Genomic DNA, 18,108 nt, shown 5'->3' on the forward strand with positions numbered 1-18,108 from the left:
ACCTCTGGAAAATGTATAAATCCTTTGAGATGTGTTTGGAGTCATAAACTTCATAAGGACACAAACCAGAGGATGCTGGAAGTTCCTAAATAATGAAGTAGAGCTTCTTGGTGAATTTGATCCATTGCAGATGACTGAACCCCACAAGGTTAATTTCACAATACACAGCAATATTTCATGCTGTATGCTTCATCAGTTATTCCCCCAGTCATCCGCTGTGAAATGTTGGCATATCTTAGCCCACTCCAAACTTACTCCATTTAAAGGGGAACTTAGAATTCACTACTTGTCTTTAGAGACTACTTTGAGACAGCCTTCCTTTCGGGTTGGTGTCTCATCTTCATTGTGGAAGGTACTTTTCTATGTCTCTGTGAACAAAGCTTGACGTGCTGTCTTTTTGTCTGCTGTGGCTCTGCAAAGAGTGCCAGTTATTGCTCTCTTAGAAACTTGAATGGTGAGAAAGCCTGTCTTTGCTTAGAATAACAACCTGACTTCTTACACTTTAAGCTGTGATATCTCCTACTAAAAACCTGATCAGGCTGTGGCTTAGAAAATTTAAATATTTATTTCTCAAATTTTTGTTTTCTTACAAAGTTTGAAAGAAGAAAAATTTATACTTTAAGTAATTTTAAGTCCTACAAGCATGGATGGATGGATGGATAAGTTTAATTAGCAGGTAATTCAGTTTTTTTAAGCAGAAAAATAAAGTAACATTCTGCATGTTTTAGGGAAAGGGCCATATTATGAAGTGGCTTAGGCAACCAACCAAAGACAACCAATGATATACAACATCAGATTCAACATATTTACATATCGACCAATGAGGCACCAGCAAGAATTAGCTGGGCATATATTAACCACCTAGTTAATGTGAACCACAACATTTGAACTGTTGACTGTCATATGTTTTACCCTGGTGATTGGTCAAACACTTACATTGCTCTATATGTCACTCCATAATATAGCCCGCTCCCGCTAAAGTACTGCATAGTTACATATTTAATGTTGTTGGTAGTTTTTCAGCTAAAATAACTAAAGATACTCACTACTTGAAGTTGCATACAGTGTAGTTTATTTCTTCTTTACTGTAAAATAAGTTACTTGCTACCTAAAATTACTTACAATCAAAATATTTCTTCCTTCCTGTAAAAACCCAAATTAGTACCATCGTATCCCAGTGCAGTTTCTGGTAAGTATTTCAGAATAAACTACATTGAAATTCCTGGGAATTGCAGTTTAAATCTTTGGGAATTTTAGTTTCTATTAATTACTACTGTTTTAAAATGTAAGTCTTTTTTCTTGGTTTATATAAAAAGATAACAGATTTGTGATGTTCTTGGTTAAAGCAAATGAATAAATGAGTGAAATAACTTCTGCCATTAGTTAAAATGTCTAGCTAAAATTAATGTGCTTGTTTACATTTTAAATAGCAGACTAGTTATAACAACAGATATGAAGTTAAATAAAAAAATAGTGTTTTCTACAGCAGACAGTGGTCATAGTAGCTAAAACTAATCGATAATGGAAAATTTTTAAAACACTTAATCTAACTAAACTTAGTCAGCATCTGTTACTGTAAGTATGGGATATGCAAAATACACAAACAAATAAATAAATGAATAAAAAATATAAAAATGGAGAGAAGAAAAACAACATTTAAATAATTAACAATCAATGAGTCCATCACTGATTCACTCAGTCACTTTAATTTCAGTTCAAATGAACACTTTCACACCATCAGGGATGGTGTTAATAAAGAGCACTTAAGTTCATTGGTGAGGCGCTTTGGGGATACAGCAAACTGGCTTAGAGCGCAGTTGGTGCCTGCAAACAGCCCTGAGCTCCACACCTGTGAAAAGAAAGTGATACAGTTCAGGTCTTCATTTATAGATGAGCTAAGTTCCCCCACATAGCAGATGTTTTCCTTACCAAACATCTTGTCTCTCTCTGCTTCTTCTTCACACTCTCTTTCCTCATCACCTCTGTCCTTTCTCTCTGTCTCCTGGGTTACAGCTCTTCAGCTGATGTTAACACATGACCTGTGAAAGTAAGCCAACTCAAAGCTGGTTTTGTACTTGTTTTAAATGGAAATTTCTGGGCTGTCTGCAGCTGTTGAGACAATAAGTTTGCCGGTTATCTGGCGTCTTTTATGATTTTATGCCTGGTTTTACAGTTGAAAAGATCAATTCTGGCTAAGCTTTACAGTAAGACAGGGTGTCATGAAAAAGAGGTTACCACCTTCTTGATTTCTTAGGTTTTTGCATATTTGTCACAATTCAATGCGTCGTCAGCCTTGTGTGAAAAAGAAATTTCCCACAATTAACTGTGATTACGCACGTTTGTTTGAAAGCTGACTTTAATTTCATAAGCCACACTGTAGCCTAATTAAAGCCACTTAAACAGAAACTTTCTGACAAAGTGAAGCAGGTATAAGATCTCAAAAAGCAGCACATCATGCCACAATCTAAAGAAACAGCTGAGAATCAAAGTCACTGACATCAATCCATCTGAAAAGCGTTTCAAATAAATTTTATAAGGCTTTGGGACTCCAGCGAACCACAGAGACAGCCATTATCCAAACTTTGTGAACCTTTGTGAAGTGGTGAACCTTCCCAGCAGTGGCCATCCTACAACAATGACAACAACAGAGACTCAATGACAAATCCAGGACATCATAAAAGAAACCAAAACAACATCTAAAGGACTGCAGGCCTCACTTGCCTCAGTTCAGTGTTCACGATTCAGCAACAAGAGAGAAAGTGCACATCCATGGGAGCGCTCCAATAAGGAGAAATGACTGGTGACCAAAAAGAACACAAAGGCTCATCTCAGATTTGTAAAAAACCCATAAAAATTTTTGATGATTCCCAAGGCTTTTAGAAAATATTCTGTGGACTGATGAGACAAATGCTGCTTCATAAAAAGGACATCATAAAGTCAAACATGGTGGAGGTAGTGTGATGGTCTGGGGCTGTTTTTCTGCTTCAGGATATAAATAGAAGAGCAAATCAGATCGTAAGGTGTCACTCATGTATCCGCTTCACCTGCAAGGAGATGGTCATGTGAGGTAATGAAGAGTGAATTATTTGTGCAACCTACAGTAAGTTCAAAAAACTGTCATAAAACTTCTTTTCTCTCCAGTGCACAAAAAGCACAAAATAAGAATACAGAAGCTCAACACTGGGTCTGGTGACCTTTGGCCACTTATTCTGTTTCCCTCCTTTTTTAAGCAACATGACAAAGTTCAGCTTTAATCCCACGTTGTTGTGTGGGAGTCAGGAAGAGACCCCCAGGGTTAAAAATATCAACTGGTCATATTGTTACCATGGTAATGCGAAAGCGAAGCACCTGGGGGAGGTTTACTTGATGGATACTGATCAACCCACACACTGCAGACCACATAATTTCTCCTCATACATGGCTTCCACCCAACTATTATGTTTGTTTGATGTCTCCTCAGGTAATTGGTATGTGTTTGTCTGAGGTGGGGCCCCTGCTTTTTGTAGCTGCAGACCCGGAGGGGACATTTTATATCCCTCTAAATAAAACGGAATTTATAGCTTTGGACACTCCCTCCATCCCTCTTTTAGACTGAAGCGATTTTGCATGCTGTTTTTTGGGGAATGATTAATTAGTGTTTATAGCACAATAGCGCTGTATGCCAAGTGCTTGCTTACTGTTGTGTTGGGTTTGTCTTCTAGATTTTTTTGGAATCTTTACCTTGAAATAAAATCGTGAATTTAGACTTTTACAGTAATTTTGTGCTACAAAAATAAAGTTAAATGAATGGACTGTTTTAGATCAGATGGATCAGACCAAACGTGAAATGCTTACTCTAGCTGCGAATATTAACAGGGAAATGTTGAACCAAGATACTATGTTTGTAGTTTTTATTTGAGCATATGGTGGGACATTAAGGGAGGGTCCTCCCTTAGGAAATTTTAAGTGTCATAAACTTAGCTTTATGAATTTCTTCATCAGTGTGTGCATGGAAAACAAAACACATAGTGGATTACAGTGCAGTGATTCTCTCTGGTATTCTCCATCATTTTTAAGAGTAATTTTCAGCTTTTGGCGCGGATAATTACCTTTACCTCAGATGATTCTGTGGTGTATAAGCCTTTATTGTTGCATGAATATTTTAGGCTTAATATTTATATTTTGGGAGCAAATTGCTTAAGAAAAAACACCTGCCTGCTCCAGAAGTATTCTTTGCTGAGTAATGTCCTCGTGTTTTCCCTAAATAAACCCTCTGCTTCCTTAATGTTTTACGGGGAGGAAGAGATTAGGGACAAGTGCATGTTCTAATTGTTGGGTGGATGGGGCGAGGCTTGTCTTTTGGGTACAGCTGTGCTCGACAGCTACAAAAGTCTTTTAAAACAAGACTTTTCCACAAAAAATACAAATAAAAATTAAAATAAAAAAATGAGCATGTTGTATTCCATATGGTCACGCTTAAGCAATAAAGATGAAGAACACAAGTCGTTACGATCGTGCACAAATCAACCTAAACCCCATGAGCCAGCGACAGCCAGCTGCTCGCTCAGGGAGCCGGAGTTCCTCGAAACCCCCGAGAGGCGGTGGCTGGTGATCCCTCCTCACCGCCGGCCAAATCTCTCCCTTTCTCCCTCCCTTCCCTTATCTCTCCGCCCCCACCTTCCCTCTCTTCTTCTCTCCCTCTGTGCCTGGAAGGACGTATGCGGATGGAGCGGAGTCGCGGCGTCTCCTGGAGCTGATCCAACCATCCCGTCGGAGGCGGTCGGTTTGTGACCCCCGCCCGCGCTTGAGGTTTCTTGCAGGGCGCACGGTGGAGAAACCAGACGGCCGTTCCCGCTCTGCGCCGTCGACCGGCAGAAAACAGCGTGCCAGGTAACGTGACGCACCACAAAAAAAGAAGCTGGCACATAACTGAACTTCTCTCCCAGTGTGCCATGTGCCCACCCTACTGAAGTAGACTTTTACCGGCTCCTCTGCCCGGAGAAGCCATATGAGACTTCATAGGTCGATGTCGTCATCCCTGTTCTGGGTTTCATGTTGTTGTCACTACTGATGATGTAATTATTTTTTCAGTTGGATCTGCGTTCTGCTGCTGCTGCTGCGTCGCACCTCTCGAAGTGAGAAGACTCGCTCTGCCAATGTGCGTCCACAGCATCGCAAACTTGGATCGCCGCCTCTATTCGCGGAAAGACTCATCTCCACCTCTGAAAACCTTTTGTCACTGCTGACTAACGATGTGTTGACAAATTGTGTGACACTATATGGATACTTTTTTATCCCCTAACTAGCTTTTACTAAACTGTCAGACGTCAACTTTCCCCTTGCGGATGAAGCTTTGCTTGCTCGGTCTATGTGAAAGTGCGTCGGGCATAACCGGAGTGCGCACACGTTTAATTCATCGCGGCGGGAGCATGGGATTTTAAACTACAGCATGTGGAGTCGTTCCTAAGGACCGTATCGCTGCTCTCTGTGGGTGTATGGAGAAGAGCAGCCTGAGAATGACAGGCGGAACCCGGGAGGCGCCGGTGAACATCTCTCCGGCGGTGGCGGCCAACGCAGAAGGCGAGGAGATCGAGGTTTTGGAAAGTACCGAAGTCATCCCAGTGGCTCCAGAAGAAGTAGGTCTACACAGTGTGGCGTCAAGTGAACACATGACCCCTGTAACCTTTTGACATTTTCACAGTTATGAATCAGGACCTTCAGCTTCTTTTTCTTTGAGCGACGTTAAACACAATCCCTCTAAAATTAATTTCAGAAAGCCATTTGTCCCTAAATTCAGTGGCACAACTGATAAAAACAAGCGTTTTACAAAGGCACGGGATGGAATTTAAAATACTGTTTATTCTTTTGAGAATAAACAGAGTTAGTAAAAGCACCCCGCACTTTGTTTCATCTTTTCCAAAGAGACACAGGCACACAGCATACTACCTTTTACACATAATGAGGCACACTTTTGGTGCCTTGTTATCTTTTGCTGCGGCTCATTGACCGTAATGATCAGATAATAGCTGCATGTGATTGCAAGACTGCAATTATGGCAAATGCGCATAGTGAAGGAAGCCCTTTTGGCCGAGATTCATCATTATCAAACAGGTGCTTCCCTCCTGTCTGGTACCTGTTTCTGAGTTTATTTTTCTTCCCATCTATTCCTCTTATTCACTGCTTCACACGCTCTATCTTTTTCTCTTTTTACTTGTCTCAGCAATGGAAGTCTCTGTTTGACAAGGTATGTATCACAACCTTTAGTCCTTTAGGCTTGACTGTTCTTCCATATGCATGTTTCACTCATTGTGGAACTGTGTTGTCTCTGAAGGTGCTCATCTGTGTGTGAACTGTTGGTGACCTGTGTCCCAATCTTTATTATCTGCTCCAAGCAACACAGATATATTAATCTGTTAAAAACGGCATTGTCTTGCTTAAAGGTCATGAAACATAGGAAAGATTTAGCAAGATCTGAGTTGCAGGATTGCACCAGAGGCAAGAGTATTTAATATTAAAAACTCCATATTTAGTGTGCTTTAGTGTGAATTGCCCATGGATCATGACCTTATCATTGTAAATGTGCTGTAACAGTGGCTTAATCACTAATAGAAGTGATTTAAACCTGCACTGGGGGATTTTGCAAACTGGTAAAGAAAAGATACAAAAACAACAAAAAAACCTTTAGATATTAGAAATATGATGCAAATATTGTCTGTTCAACTGTCACAAGTGCTTACTTAATGCTTTTTATAGTTTTAAAATACTGCTAAACTTTGATCAGTTCCACAAAAAAGTGGCATCAGAGTTTCATGGGGTTAACTGACTTGAATCCTGAGTCTTTTTTCCCTCCAGTCCCAGTTTGTGATATTAGGATGAGTTGATAAATATATTTTCAGGTCAAAATCTTGCCTAGTGCAGCTTTAAATCCTTCGCCCGCTTGGTAACAATGACGGCATAACGTGTAACCAGGTCGAATCGCTGTCAAACGAAACTCGTGGAGAAGTGGGAGCTGTGGTGGGCATGTTATTAACTGATATAGACCCCAGTAATACAATTAGGATGATACACAATCCTAGATGGATTGATCTGTGAGTCAGAGCAGTCTTGTAAGAAACACATACAACCATGCACACACACATGCACAGACACACACAACCAAGAAGCCCCAGGAGAAGAGAAACAGCGACTGGCTGATCATGCAAGCAGCAGGTCTGACAGGACTGACAGACGGCAAACGAGCCCCCCTCTATCACACAAACACACGCACACTTATGCCCACACAGCTTGCAGTGTGTGCGACTACTGCATCACCTGCTCCGCATAGGGCCCCCCACTATCTCATGTGGGGAATTGTGTGCATATTTATGTGTGTGTCTGTGTGTGCGCGTGAGTGCAGTGGTCAGCTGGGACTTTTAGGGTTGAGACTGAGGCTCGTGTCAGCCTCACTTTTAAGGGAGAGACAGAGGTCCCGTGGGATTATGGTGTGTGTGTGTGTAAGTGATGGAGCATATTCTGTGGACAGGCATTAAGTGGGCCTCTCAAGCCGCTGTCTCTATGTGTGCTGCACAGCTTTGAGTTTCCTCAAGTGGGCGTCGGTCAGAAAAAAGCAAATGGCAGGGTCTCTACTCGCTGTGGTAGCAAATATCCTTTCACTCTTTCAGTCTCCTTTCCTTCTTGGTCCACACAATGAGTTGCTCCATTTGTCAAGGGGCTGACCTCGGAGACCCCCAGCTTCTGTGAAGCGACAAGAGAAATGATGGGCCACTGGAGACCAGGAAAAGAAGGCTTTTAATCCACCCTGGCAGCCTGTGTTACTGCATGTGGAACCAAAGATGAAAGCTACTGAAAAACAAAGAGCAAGATCCAAAGATTTATGAGTCTAATGTAAAGATACACATTTCAAAGTTCATCTGTATGTGTGGAAGTGTAGTTTCATGTGTTGGATACTTTATTTGGCAAATATAAGATGTGAATGAATAGAAATATGTATAGTTCAGAGATGTGGAACAAGAGAAGAGAGGAGTGTGACATGCAACAGGTCACCAAACAATATATTTTTTAAAGTTTTCAAAACAAAGAAAGGTCATGACTTAGTGGACTGACCAGTAAGAGGTCAATCAAGTACAGGTAACAAAGTCCTTCCTTCACGTTTTATGACATATTATCATCGTATTTGAGGACAGCTGAGAACATTTGTCGATTCTAAACCAAAAAAGACCAGTTTTTCTTGGCTGACAGGTTGTATACATTTGTTTCTTTCAAAGATATCTCAGTATGTAAACTTGAAAATGTCTCACAAATGAAAATCTCACCTTCTAATAACTAGATGTTACAAATCAGCTAAAAATACAGCGTCTAAAGTTGAGGACAATGATGCATCTTTTCTGTTAATCAGTCCTGACACCTCTGTATGGTGTCGACAGCGCACATTTTATCCTGTCATCTCTCTTAGTGATGTTTGCACAGCAAAGAAACTACAGGATCATTTTCTCTCATTCTTTTCAGCCTCACTCTTTGGCTTTGCTCCCAACTCTTTAAAGGAGTTTGAGCCGTGTGAAATAACCCAACCCTTCGCCATCGTATCATTTTTACCAGCTCCCACGTGACTCTGTACATACAGCTATCATTTCTGGATTTCAGACCATTGGGGACAGGAATCAAAGTGCTGCGTTGCTCTGTTTCCCCCTCACTCCTCTCTCCAGTCCCTGGAGAGGATTTTGTTGCTGTATAAGTGCTTTCTTTCTCTGCACACAGGAAGCAAGAGAGCAAACCTCAGAATGCTTTGATTCATGTTTCCCATCGCCTGAAACAAACATCGAGACTGAACACAGACACAGGCGATATCTAATGAAGCAGAGGAGATGCTGTTAGCGGGGACAGCAGCTGCACTGCCCTCGCTCTCCCTCATAATCAAAGTGTCCCAGCCTCTGTTTGTCCTCTAGACACACAAATCTGAAAAGGCTGCAGTCATTGTAGCGTGATTACACACAGCACATGTCATCAGGAGAAAAAAAAGGGCCCTTTACGGATTCTTCTTTCTACCCTGACTGATTTGCACACCAAAGCTCAGATAATGATTTTTCTTTTTTTTGAGGATTTCTGTGGATTTAATAAATCCAGTTTATGTCTAGGATTTATTTGATAAACCATATTAACCATATTAAGCATGTTTAAATCACACTGTAAAATGGAGCAAACACATTTGTTTTGCGCAGCCAGGGAAGGCACATCAGATGGCTTTTTATGTGTGACTGGGAGCACTAAAGATTTCTTTTTCATCCCGCTGGTAAAAAAGTGTCTAAAAAGCTTCTTTCTCCTTTAGCTGCTTTAACCTAGATGGTGATTTTCTTACAATCTTGATTGTGAAGAGCTACATACACACAGCAAAGACTCAAAGTTATTATTTATCGGGGCTGGGACTATATCTGCGTTTGCGATTGCTGATAGTAGAAGTCCCCAGATGTACTGATTGTGACGTGGCTCAGCTCGAATTAGATGAAGCACCTATAAAGGCAGGATATATACAAACCATAGATTGTCTTTCTCTTCTTTAGAAACTTTTCTTTAGATAACTCTCGACTGAAGACGCACAACAGGATTGTTTGTCAATTCTCATAAATTGTCAGTGAATACTAACACATCTTTGATTCTGGGTGTGTGTGTGTGTGTTTGTTTATGTGCGATCCATAAGTGTGTCCACAGATGCCGTTGTGTTGACATCATGCTCCCAGTGCCACTTCGAAAATCCCCCAGGCATGCGCCCACAGGAGCTTAGTGATTAAACACTTTCACATGTCTGCATACTTTCCGTGAAAGTGTTTCCCTTTTAACTTCATGGTTGGTGGCAAAGAAAATCCCAAAACAACTGACTGGAGCCACATAAGTAAATGTCTTATAGTTCTTTTAGGAAGGTTGTCTAGCTGGGGAGAGTATACAGTACATGTCATTTCTTTTTATTCTTCCTGGAAAATGGGAAGTAGATACAGTTATTTATCAAAACGTGAGGAAAAAACAAAGTTTGCTCAGTTCTAATGAGCTTGAATTCAGTATTTGGTATGACCACCTCTATTCTTCATCACAGCCTGAACTCTTCTTATTTCTGGAAGTAGTCTTCAGGAACAGTTCTCCGGGCCTCCTGAAGGAGATTCAAAGCTCTTCTTTGGATGTTGGCTGCCTTTTTTTTTTTCACATTTTCTGTAAAGATGATCCCGGAGAGGTCACAGCTCCGGGGAGGCCAATCAATGACTGATATTGTTCCATTGTGTGCTTTTCTGTTCAGGTGTGTTTTTACTGCACTGGCAATTCGTTAGGAATCATTGTGCTGAAAGATGAAGCCATTGCCAATCAGACAGTTTACAGATGATGTTGCATGGTGGATCAAATCCGAATTCATAAATCCATCAATTTTCAAAAGATCCCCAACACCACTGTCTAAAATGAAAGAGCCTTCATTGTGTTTTCCAGATGGCTGTAGACTCTCACTGTTGGGCTTCTCTCCTGACCTCCTCTGATGATTTGAACCAAAAATGTCAAATTTGGATTCATCACTCCATAAGACCTGTTACCAGTGATTTTCAGTCCAATTTTTGTGTCATTTTCATCCTTTTCTCCCTGTTTCACTTTCCTAAGAATGGATTCTTGACAGCCATCCTTCATTTGGGACCATTTCTGATGAGGCTTCAGTGAACAGTAGATGGATCTTTTGGATGTGACTTGAAGATACTGTTCATCATCTGTAGTGTCTTCTTTTGTCCTTCACATGTCCAGTTTCCTCAAATTATTTAGTGCCATGCGGCACACCAAAATGCAAAATTATCGATCAATAGCACTTCAATAATCATGTTTTTAGTGAAGAAAAAGTATCAAATGATGTTATTTTTGGAATTTTTACAGAATAGATTCAACTAAATAATTGGAACGCATTTTGTGTTTTAGCGACATGCTGCAAATAAAATACCCAAATACACAGATAGATATCGATTCTTTGCTATGTTGTCTGTTAAATCTAAATCTAAATGATTTAAGTTCCTTTTTTGTGCTTGAATGATTCACAGCTCAGTGTAAAGTGATTTAACAGTGAAAATGCTCAGGTATAAGGACTGGACTGAACATAAGTAAAAAAAGTGGACAATGGCAAAAGAAAAACTCCAGGAACGTGTGGAGAACTATTGCTCAGAAAAACAAAAAACAACAACAAAAATAAATTACAAGCAAGTCTGACTACATCAAAGCAAAATCCAAATAAATTATACTGGCTCAATACTTTTGCACATCAGTGTATATTTTCCTGTAAACTGCTAGTTAGCGCCTCCTTCCTCATGACCCGTATGTTATAAAAGATGTCAAGCATGACTGATCGAGGAGCAACCACGAACTGTGTGAATGATGGGCGTAGCCTCCGTGGCATCATATTCTAGATTTGGGCTCTGGCTCAACGTTAATGTTTTGGCCGCCAACGCTGTCGTTTTTTTGGATGCCAGAACTTACCACATTTGGATGAGAGGGTGGAATTAAACTTGGTTAGCGAGCTGCATTCATAAATCGTATGGATGGATGCACAGACACACATATCTTATAATTAAGTAAGATTCAAACACAGGGTCACCTAATTCTAGTATGCAGATAAATAAGTTATCAAGCAAAAATCATGAAGGTGATATTTAGCAACTCTGTTGCCACTTAATTTGAAACAATGGACACCATAAGAAACAAGAATATCATGTTGTCTGAGTAAATGAGCGAATGGTCCACCACCCAGTTGACTGGCACTTAATGGAAAGCCAACTGGGAAGCCTCAGCTGCTATTAGTGGTGCATGCAGGGAGAGGATGTCTCGACACGCCCCGTCAGTTTTACTTACACTAAAAACAGAAGGAGGTTTAGACAATGAGATCATGAACAGCAGTGAGTGAATCTAGTGGTAGTTAGGTATTGTGTTTGAAGAGGGTAAGACGTGCATCATTTCAAAGAATGGCACCCACAGACTGTAAATGATAAATCATAAGGACCTTTGCCGCTCCCCATTTTCAAGAAATCTGAGACTAGATCAGATGTTAGATGTTTGACCAAAATATTTCCAGGACAGGCGTTTTTTCCCTGTATTTGTACCTTTTATGTCCTTCATATCAATTAGCTTCTAATTGCTTTCTGTGTATAAATTTATTTATTAGTGTTTCTCTCTTTTATCCACATTATTTTTAGTATCCTGATGTGTTTATGAGCCTAATTGCCTCTGACACATACACAGATGGCGAGGTCACAGTTTGCTGACCTGCTCATCCAACGGCACACATGTGATTGACACCAGCTGAGTCCTGGAGATAAGCCAACGGCAAACACTTTTTGAAGTGTGTTGTCTCGATTCAGGATCCTGAAAGCAAAATACACTCCGCCTCATTTTTATTGCAAAGCGCCTGGCCTGTGCGGTGATGAAATAACAGACAGAGCCTCAAACATTTTCATTGAAAGATTTAATCAGTGCTCATCTTTCCCCCACTCCTTTGCCGCTCCCCTGCTCAGCTCTAAATAGATTTCCTTAATGAAAGGCACAGTTCCAGTTGGCGGAGTGTGAAAACAGTTTCTGCTTTTATGCAGAGGTAAAAATAGCCGCCTTGTCTGTCGATCTGTAAACGAGAGAAAGACGATGCGCCTGTTTATTTGTAATTGGCTATAGTGTGCAAAACACAGCAGCGGCATGAATCCGAGGTGTCTCTTTTGATAGCTGAATGGCTCAGTAATTTGGCAACCTCCATATGCTGTGTGTTTGTATGCATGTGCATCTAGTACATTTGTACACACCGGGCCTGAGAATGTAAATCCATTACTAGAAGTCAAAGGAGGGCAGTGGTATGCCTGCTGCCTTTTAGGACCAATGTCAGTGCGTACATTCTGATGGGGCTTCTTCACAAATCATCCCTGACTGGTCTGCTTTCTACGTTATCTTTCATCTCACTTATTACCTCTCTGTCTCTCATCTCTTTCTTCTGAAATGCGATTTGCCATCAGAATTAAGTGGATGACCCTGCAGATGTGACAAGGCTTCAGTCTCTGTCTGCTCATCAGTGCTTTTATTTAATCTCTTTTCATTAGCTCCGTTCACAGATCCACACATCACCACGCACTAGCTCATCAATGATATAATAACAGCCCGAAAACTGAAGGGCTACAGACGAAAAACATCAAATCAGTGGCTGATAAAGGAGCCCGGGGTATTGTTTTCAGCAAGGCTACACATATTGTGATTGTGAGCTGAGTGCGTGTCTGTGTCACTGCTGACACAGCTCACAATAAGCTATTTTTGTCTGGAAGATCACGTTGTAGTCTCTCTAGCTGTGAGATTGTGAGAGTTTTGGCTGAAACTGGTTTCTAGTTTGTTCCTGAGTGATGGCTTGTTGGTAACTTGTCATTTTTGCACTCTTTTTAACCATTAATGCGGTGGCATTTCTCAACACCGCTTATAAATGTTGGCATGGTTTAGTTAGCGCTGATGGTTAAAACAGAAGAGTTTAATTTTAAGAGAAAAGCTTGGTCCCTGCTCTGTGCTGTATGTGCCAGCATGACATAAACTCTGGATCCTTTATTGCTCAATGTTACGCTTGTAGGCTGCCTGCAGTCAGCCCGCAGGCTCTGGCTTAAGCTACACAAAATGACTGTTTGATTGTTGTGGTCCTGTTAAGCCACTGGGCTTTGCATAGGGCAAAGCACATCCAGTGTGCTCCCGAAAGCCAGCTTAACCTGCAAACACAATTTATATGTAAAAAAAAATCTTTTCATGTTGCAGCATGAAAAAAATTCTCTAAATTCTCCTTTTCTCCTTATTTATTCATCATAATAAATAATAATAACAAGATTTACCTTTGTTTATTCTCAGCTATCCAGACTTGTTTTGTCCTCTCCTACTTTACACAAGCATGTTTTGCTGTCATCTTTTATTTGTTTTTTGAACAAAAGTGCCAAAAGGATTTGCTTTATATAATAATCAAACAGGAATACAACCTTGAAAATTATAGAAGAAAATAGATCTATCTTTTTCAAGACAGCCAATTAGCAGGCATGCTGCAAAAGGGTTAGTGAGAAAAAACATAACCAAAGCTTATTTTCACCCATAAATAACGCCAATCTAAGGTGTGAGATTTCAAAAATACTGTTTTTTAGGTTTGAAAACTGGTTGCTTCTCGGCTCGAGGTTGCTCTCTAATGTACACTTTATGGCCAAAAGTATTGGGTTACACCTCTTAATCTTTGAATTCAGGTGTTTTCGGTCCAGTTGCCATAGATATTTCATGATCAACTATAACTGATATTATTGCAGTGTGGAATGTAGCATTTATAAAAAAGATGGAGTCACCGAGTCAGGTTAACGCATGAATCATTATTCACTTTTACTAAACAGAAAGCACAACTCAAGTATCAACACGCATGATCATCATCAACAAGACATGCCAGTGCTCAGGAGAACAATTCCACTGAAAGAATTGTTCTCCTTGTCAGCTGCAACTCAGCTGAGAAGTGGGAGATTTTATAAAGTCAAGAACAGGGTTTCCGAGTGAGGTGTGTTGAGGTGCTTAGTATGTAAGAGTCATGAATGCTCTGCCGACTCAGTAACTGCAGCGTTCCACATATCCTCTGGCCTTAACATCAGCATAAAGACTGTGCACCAGGAGCTTGGTGGGATGGGTTACCTGTAGCCATGAGGCTGCTGTAGGTGTACAGTCCTTTACGCTTATTAGTAGTTACTTTCTATATCTCACTTTAAAGCTGAGAAAAGTTTAAAGCCCTGTCCACACAGGAACTCACTGACATTCAATGACTTCAAGAGAGGATGGGCGAAATAACTGCAAAGTGGGCGGGTCCAATTTAAACTTTTCTCAATGTTGAGGCAAATGATTGAAACAACTACCGATGAGAGCGCAGGACAGCACTCATTGACATATGACAAGGTAGTAAATAAATGAGAGGGTTACCTACAGGAATGTCCACTAGTGATCAACCATCAGTGACAAAGTGATGCTTGATAAGTGAATCCCACTCATCAAGTGAACAGGCTTAACTCAGGATCATCCACTTTGCATTGCCTACAGTTGTTTCACCTGATGTCATTTAAAGTTGATCATGCACGGAGAAACAAATGTAATAAAATTTATTTATTCTCTTATTTGCTTTATATATGCGCTTACATTTGTTTCGTTCAAGACACTTAGTGTGAAGCATTTTGTCCAAACCGATCAGATGTAGAGATGTTCCAAAGTCAAAAATGTAAGATGGCAAAAACTCATTTAGATAAGAGGATACATTTGAACACTCAATATTCACTTTTCTTTGTAGGTATTGATGATATACAATATGAGTTACAGAAGTAGTCATATGGGGGCAGCACGGTGGCACGGTGGTTAGCACAGCAAGAAGGTCCTGAGTTCAATTCCACCATCAGGCCGGGGTCTTTCTGTGTGGAGTTTGCATGTTCTCCCCATGTTTGCGTGGGTTCCCTCCGGGTACTCCGGCTTCCTCCCACCGTCCAAAGACATGCAACTTGTGGGGATAGGTTAATTGGATAATCCAAATTGCCACTAGGTGTGAATGTGCGAGTGAATGTGAGTGAGAATGGTTGTCTGTCTCTGTGTGTTGGCCCTGCGACAGACTGGCGACCTGTCCAGGGTGTACCCCGCCTCTCGCCCTATGACAGCTGGGATAGGCTCCAGCGCCCCCCACGACCCTGAAAAGGATGAGCGGAAGTGGATGGATGGAAGTAGTCATATGAAGAAATTAAAAGCTGTAAAAATCTTGCTCATTCTTCCACAGATAGCAGCTAGTTTACTTTCTTCGTCTATTTCAACGTACCAGTGCAGGATCACTGTTTAACAGAGTCCGGTTTCCTTGTTGCAGGTCGTCACTCTGATCCTCCAGGGGATCAAAGACACATCGCAGGTCCATTCATTCCTCATTGTATCAACAGGTCTTCCCACAGGTTGCAGTTACAGAGCTGTTGACAGATCTGGTCATGACCCATTACACATTACAGCAACTAGTAGCTGTGTGCGTGTGTGTTTACATGTCTGGCACACTTGTAAGCTTAGCAGTTCTTGAAACTTGTGGCACATGAAATACAAAATGACTCCCTTTTTCTCAGTTTATAGATGTTGTGTGAATGTTCTCCCCAGTGAGATATCAAGAAAACCACAATGTTAGGACACATTCCTATGCCATAGGCCATGCAGGTCCACAATGAAGCCTTGCAGGTGTGGTGTTGACACAGGTACAATAACCCTGTGTTTGCTGTGTATACCTGTCTGTGTGTTTCAGTGCTCTGATTTCTGCCTCTTCAGTCAAGCACTTCCCATTAAGGAATGTTTCTGACTGAGTGTTCAGCTGAGCCAACTCTTTCATTCCCCTCTCTTCTCCCAGTAGAAGAAGCATTTAGTGCTCACTAAGACAGATGGCACATTGACAACCACCTCAAACGAAAGCTGACAACTGCTATCGCAGATGTTTAGGCCCATGTGCTGGATTCATAATGCTGGCTGTATTTGCTGAGTTTGAACTCTAAATTGTTTGTTGGCTTTCAGATCACTTTGTCTCACTATGTGCTCAGCTGTCCGTGAAGCACTGTTCTAACAAAGTGCTTCACCAGCGACTCCTTGTTTATTCCCACATCTCCTTGTCTCTCCGAAGAGTTTGCAGTCATGACAGACTGTTGTGCAGACAAGAGGAAAAAATGCATAATTCAAAGGTAATGGCATTTTTTTCTTTTTTGCTGCTTTTTATACGCCCACAGTAAACCTTTAGGTGGTGAGCTCAGATTGCATTTTTCTGGATTTATTTCTCTAAATGTAATAAAATTCTTAGTTTAGGGGCATTTTTCATCCATACATTTGTCACAAAAACAGAACAGTACTGTGAAAAAAATCTGAATTTCTGATTAAAGGTGTAATAGGTGTAATATGTTATTGAAACATGTCCAAAAATACATGGAAATATAGCACATAAGTCAAAAGCAGAGTTTGTTCAATTCTAATAGGCTTGAAAGTCAATATTTGGTATGAAAATCTTTAGAAGCTTAGTGATTAAACACTTTCACATGTCTGCATACTTTCCATGAAAGTATGCAGACGTTTGCTTTAAACATCATGGGTGGTGGCATAGCTGGGAAGATAGATACATGCGCGTACAGTATACGGTACCTGACATTTCTTTATATTTTTATAGGAAAATGGAAAGTAGATACAGTTATTTATTGAAATATCTGTACACATACATTAAAATATAGTATAGAAGGCAAAAACTAAGTTTGTTCAATTCTAATGAGCTTGAAAGTCAATAAGTGGTGTGACCACCTTTATTCTTCACCACAGCCTGAACTCTCTTTGTTTCTTTAGTAGTCTTCAGAAGTAGTTCTCCAGGCTTCCTGAAGGACATTAAAAGCTTTGGATGTTGGCCGATAGTGCTCTGTTGTGTGTTCTTCTATCCAGCTATGCTTTTACTGCTTTTGCTGAAGAATGAAGCTGTTGCCAATCAGAACCTTTCCAAATGATAATTCAGGGTAAATCAAAATCTGAAGACACTTTTCTATCTCCATATTTCCATCAGTTTTCACACCAGCACCAGCCCCAATACCACTGTGTGAAATGCAGCTCCAAGCTGTAGACACTCACTGTTGTACCGGCTCCGAGGTCATGTGACTCTATTTGTCTCTCATATTTTTCATAAGTTCTGCTAAAGAAATGGGAACAAATTTTGCCTTTGTTTATCTATTTACTTATTTATCTTCCACAGGCTGCTAGCAGTAAAATGCGCACAGACACAATTTAAAACTGATTCTTTTCTAACTATGTATAGACACATATAAGAAACATAAACACTGGAGCCAAACAGCGTATGTCCAAAAAAACCCTCCAAAACATATAAGACCTTCAGAAAGCCTGGAGAACTCTTGCTCAACACCACTTTAAAAATGAAAAGAAAATGTATCCATTCTCTCTTTTATCTGTGCTCAGTGGCTTCTCTGGTTTGTGTTCACATGACAATTTTCCAGAAGCAGACTGTATATAACCCCCAAACTGGTGTCACTTTACTTAATAACGCACTTAGAAGAATATAAACAATTTACTTGACACGGTACAGGTGGGACTGTGGGC

The 18,108-nt window shown here is 40.6% G+C and overlaps 1 protein-coding gene across 1 annotated transcript in view; it reads left to right on the top strand.

The window, feature by feature from the left end:
* Positions 1 to 3,127: 3,127 nt before the first annotated feature.
* Positions 3,128 to 18,108, top strand: part of rhbdl3 (rhomboid, veinlet-like 3 (Drosophila)) — a 69,675-nt gene continuing 54,694 nt past the window's right edge. Inside the window, exons 1-3 of the mRNA XM_031740343.2 lie at positions 3,128 to 3,460; positions 4,693 to 4,869; positions 5,071 to 5,615. Of these exons, the coding sequence (XP_031596203.1) occupies positions 5,475 to 5,615 (141 nt within the window). The 5' untranslated portion in view covers positions 3,128 to 3,460; positions 4,693 to 4,869; positions 5,071 to 5,474. The remainder of the gene's footprint in view (positions 3,461 to 4,692; positions 4,870 to 5,070; positions 5,616 to 18,108) is intronic.

This window comes from Oreochromis aureus, linkage group 6, assembly GCF_013358895.1.
Source record: "Oreochromis aureus strain Israel breed Guangdong linkage group 6, ZZ_aureus, whole genome shotgun sequence".
Lineage (NCBI taxonomy): Eukaryota > Metazoa > Chordata > Actinopteri > Cichliformes > Cichlidae > Oreochromis > Oreochromis aureus.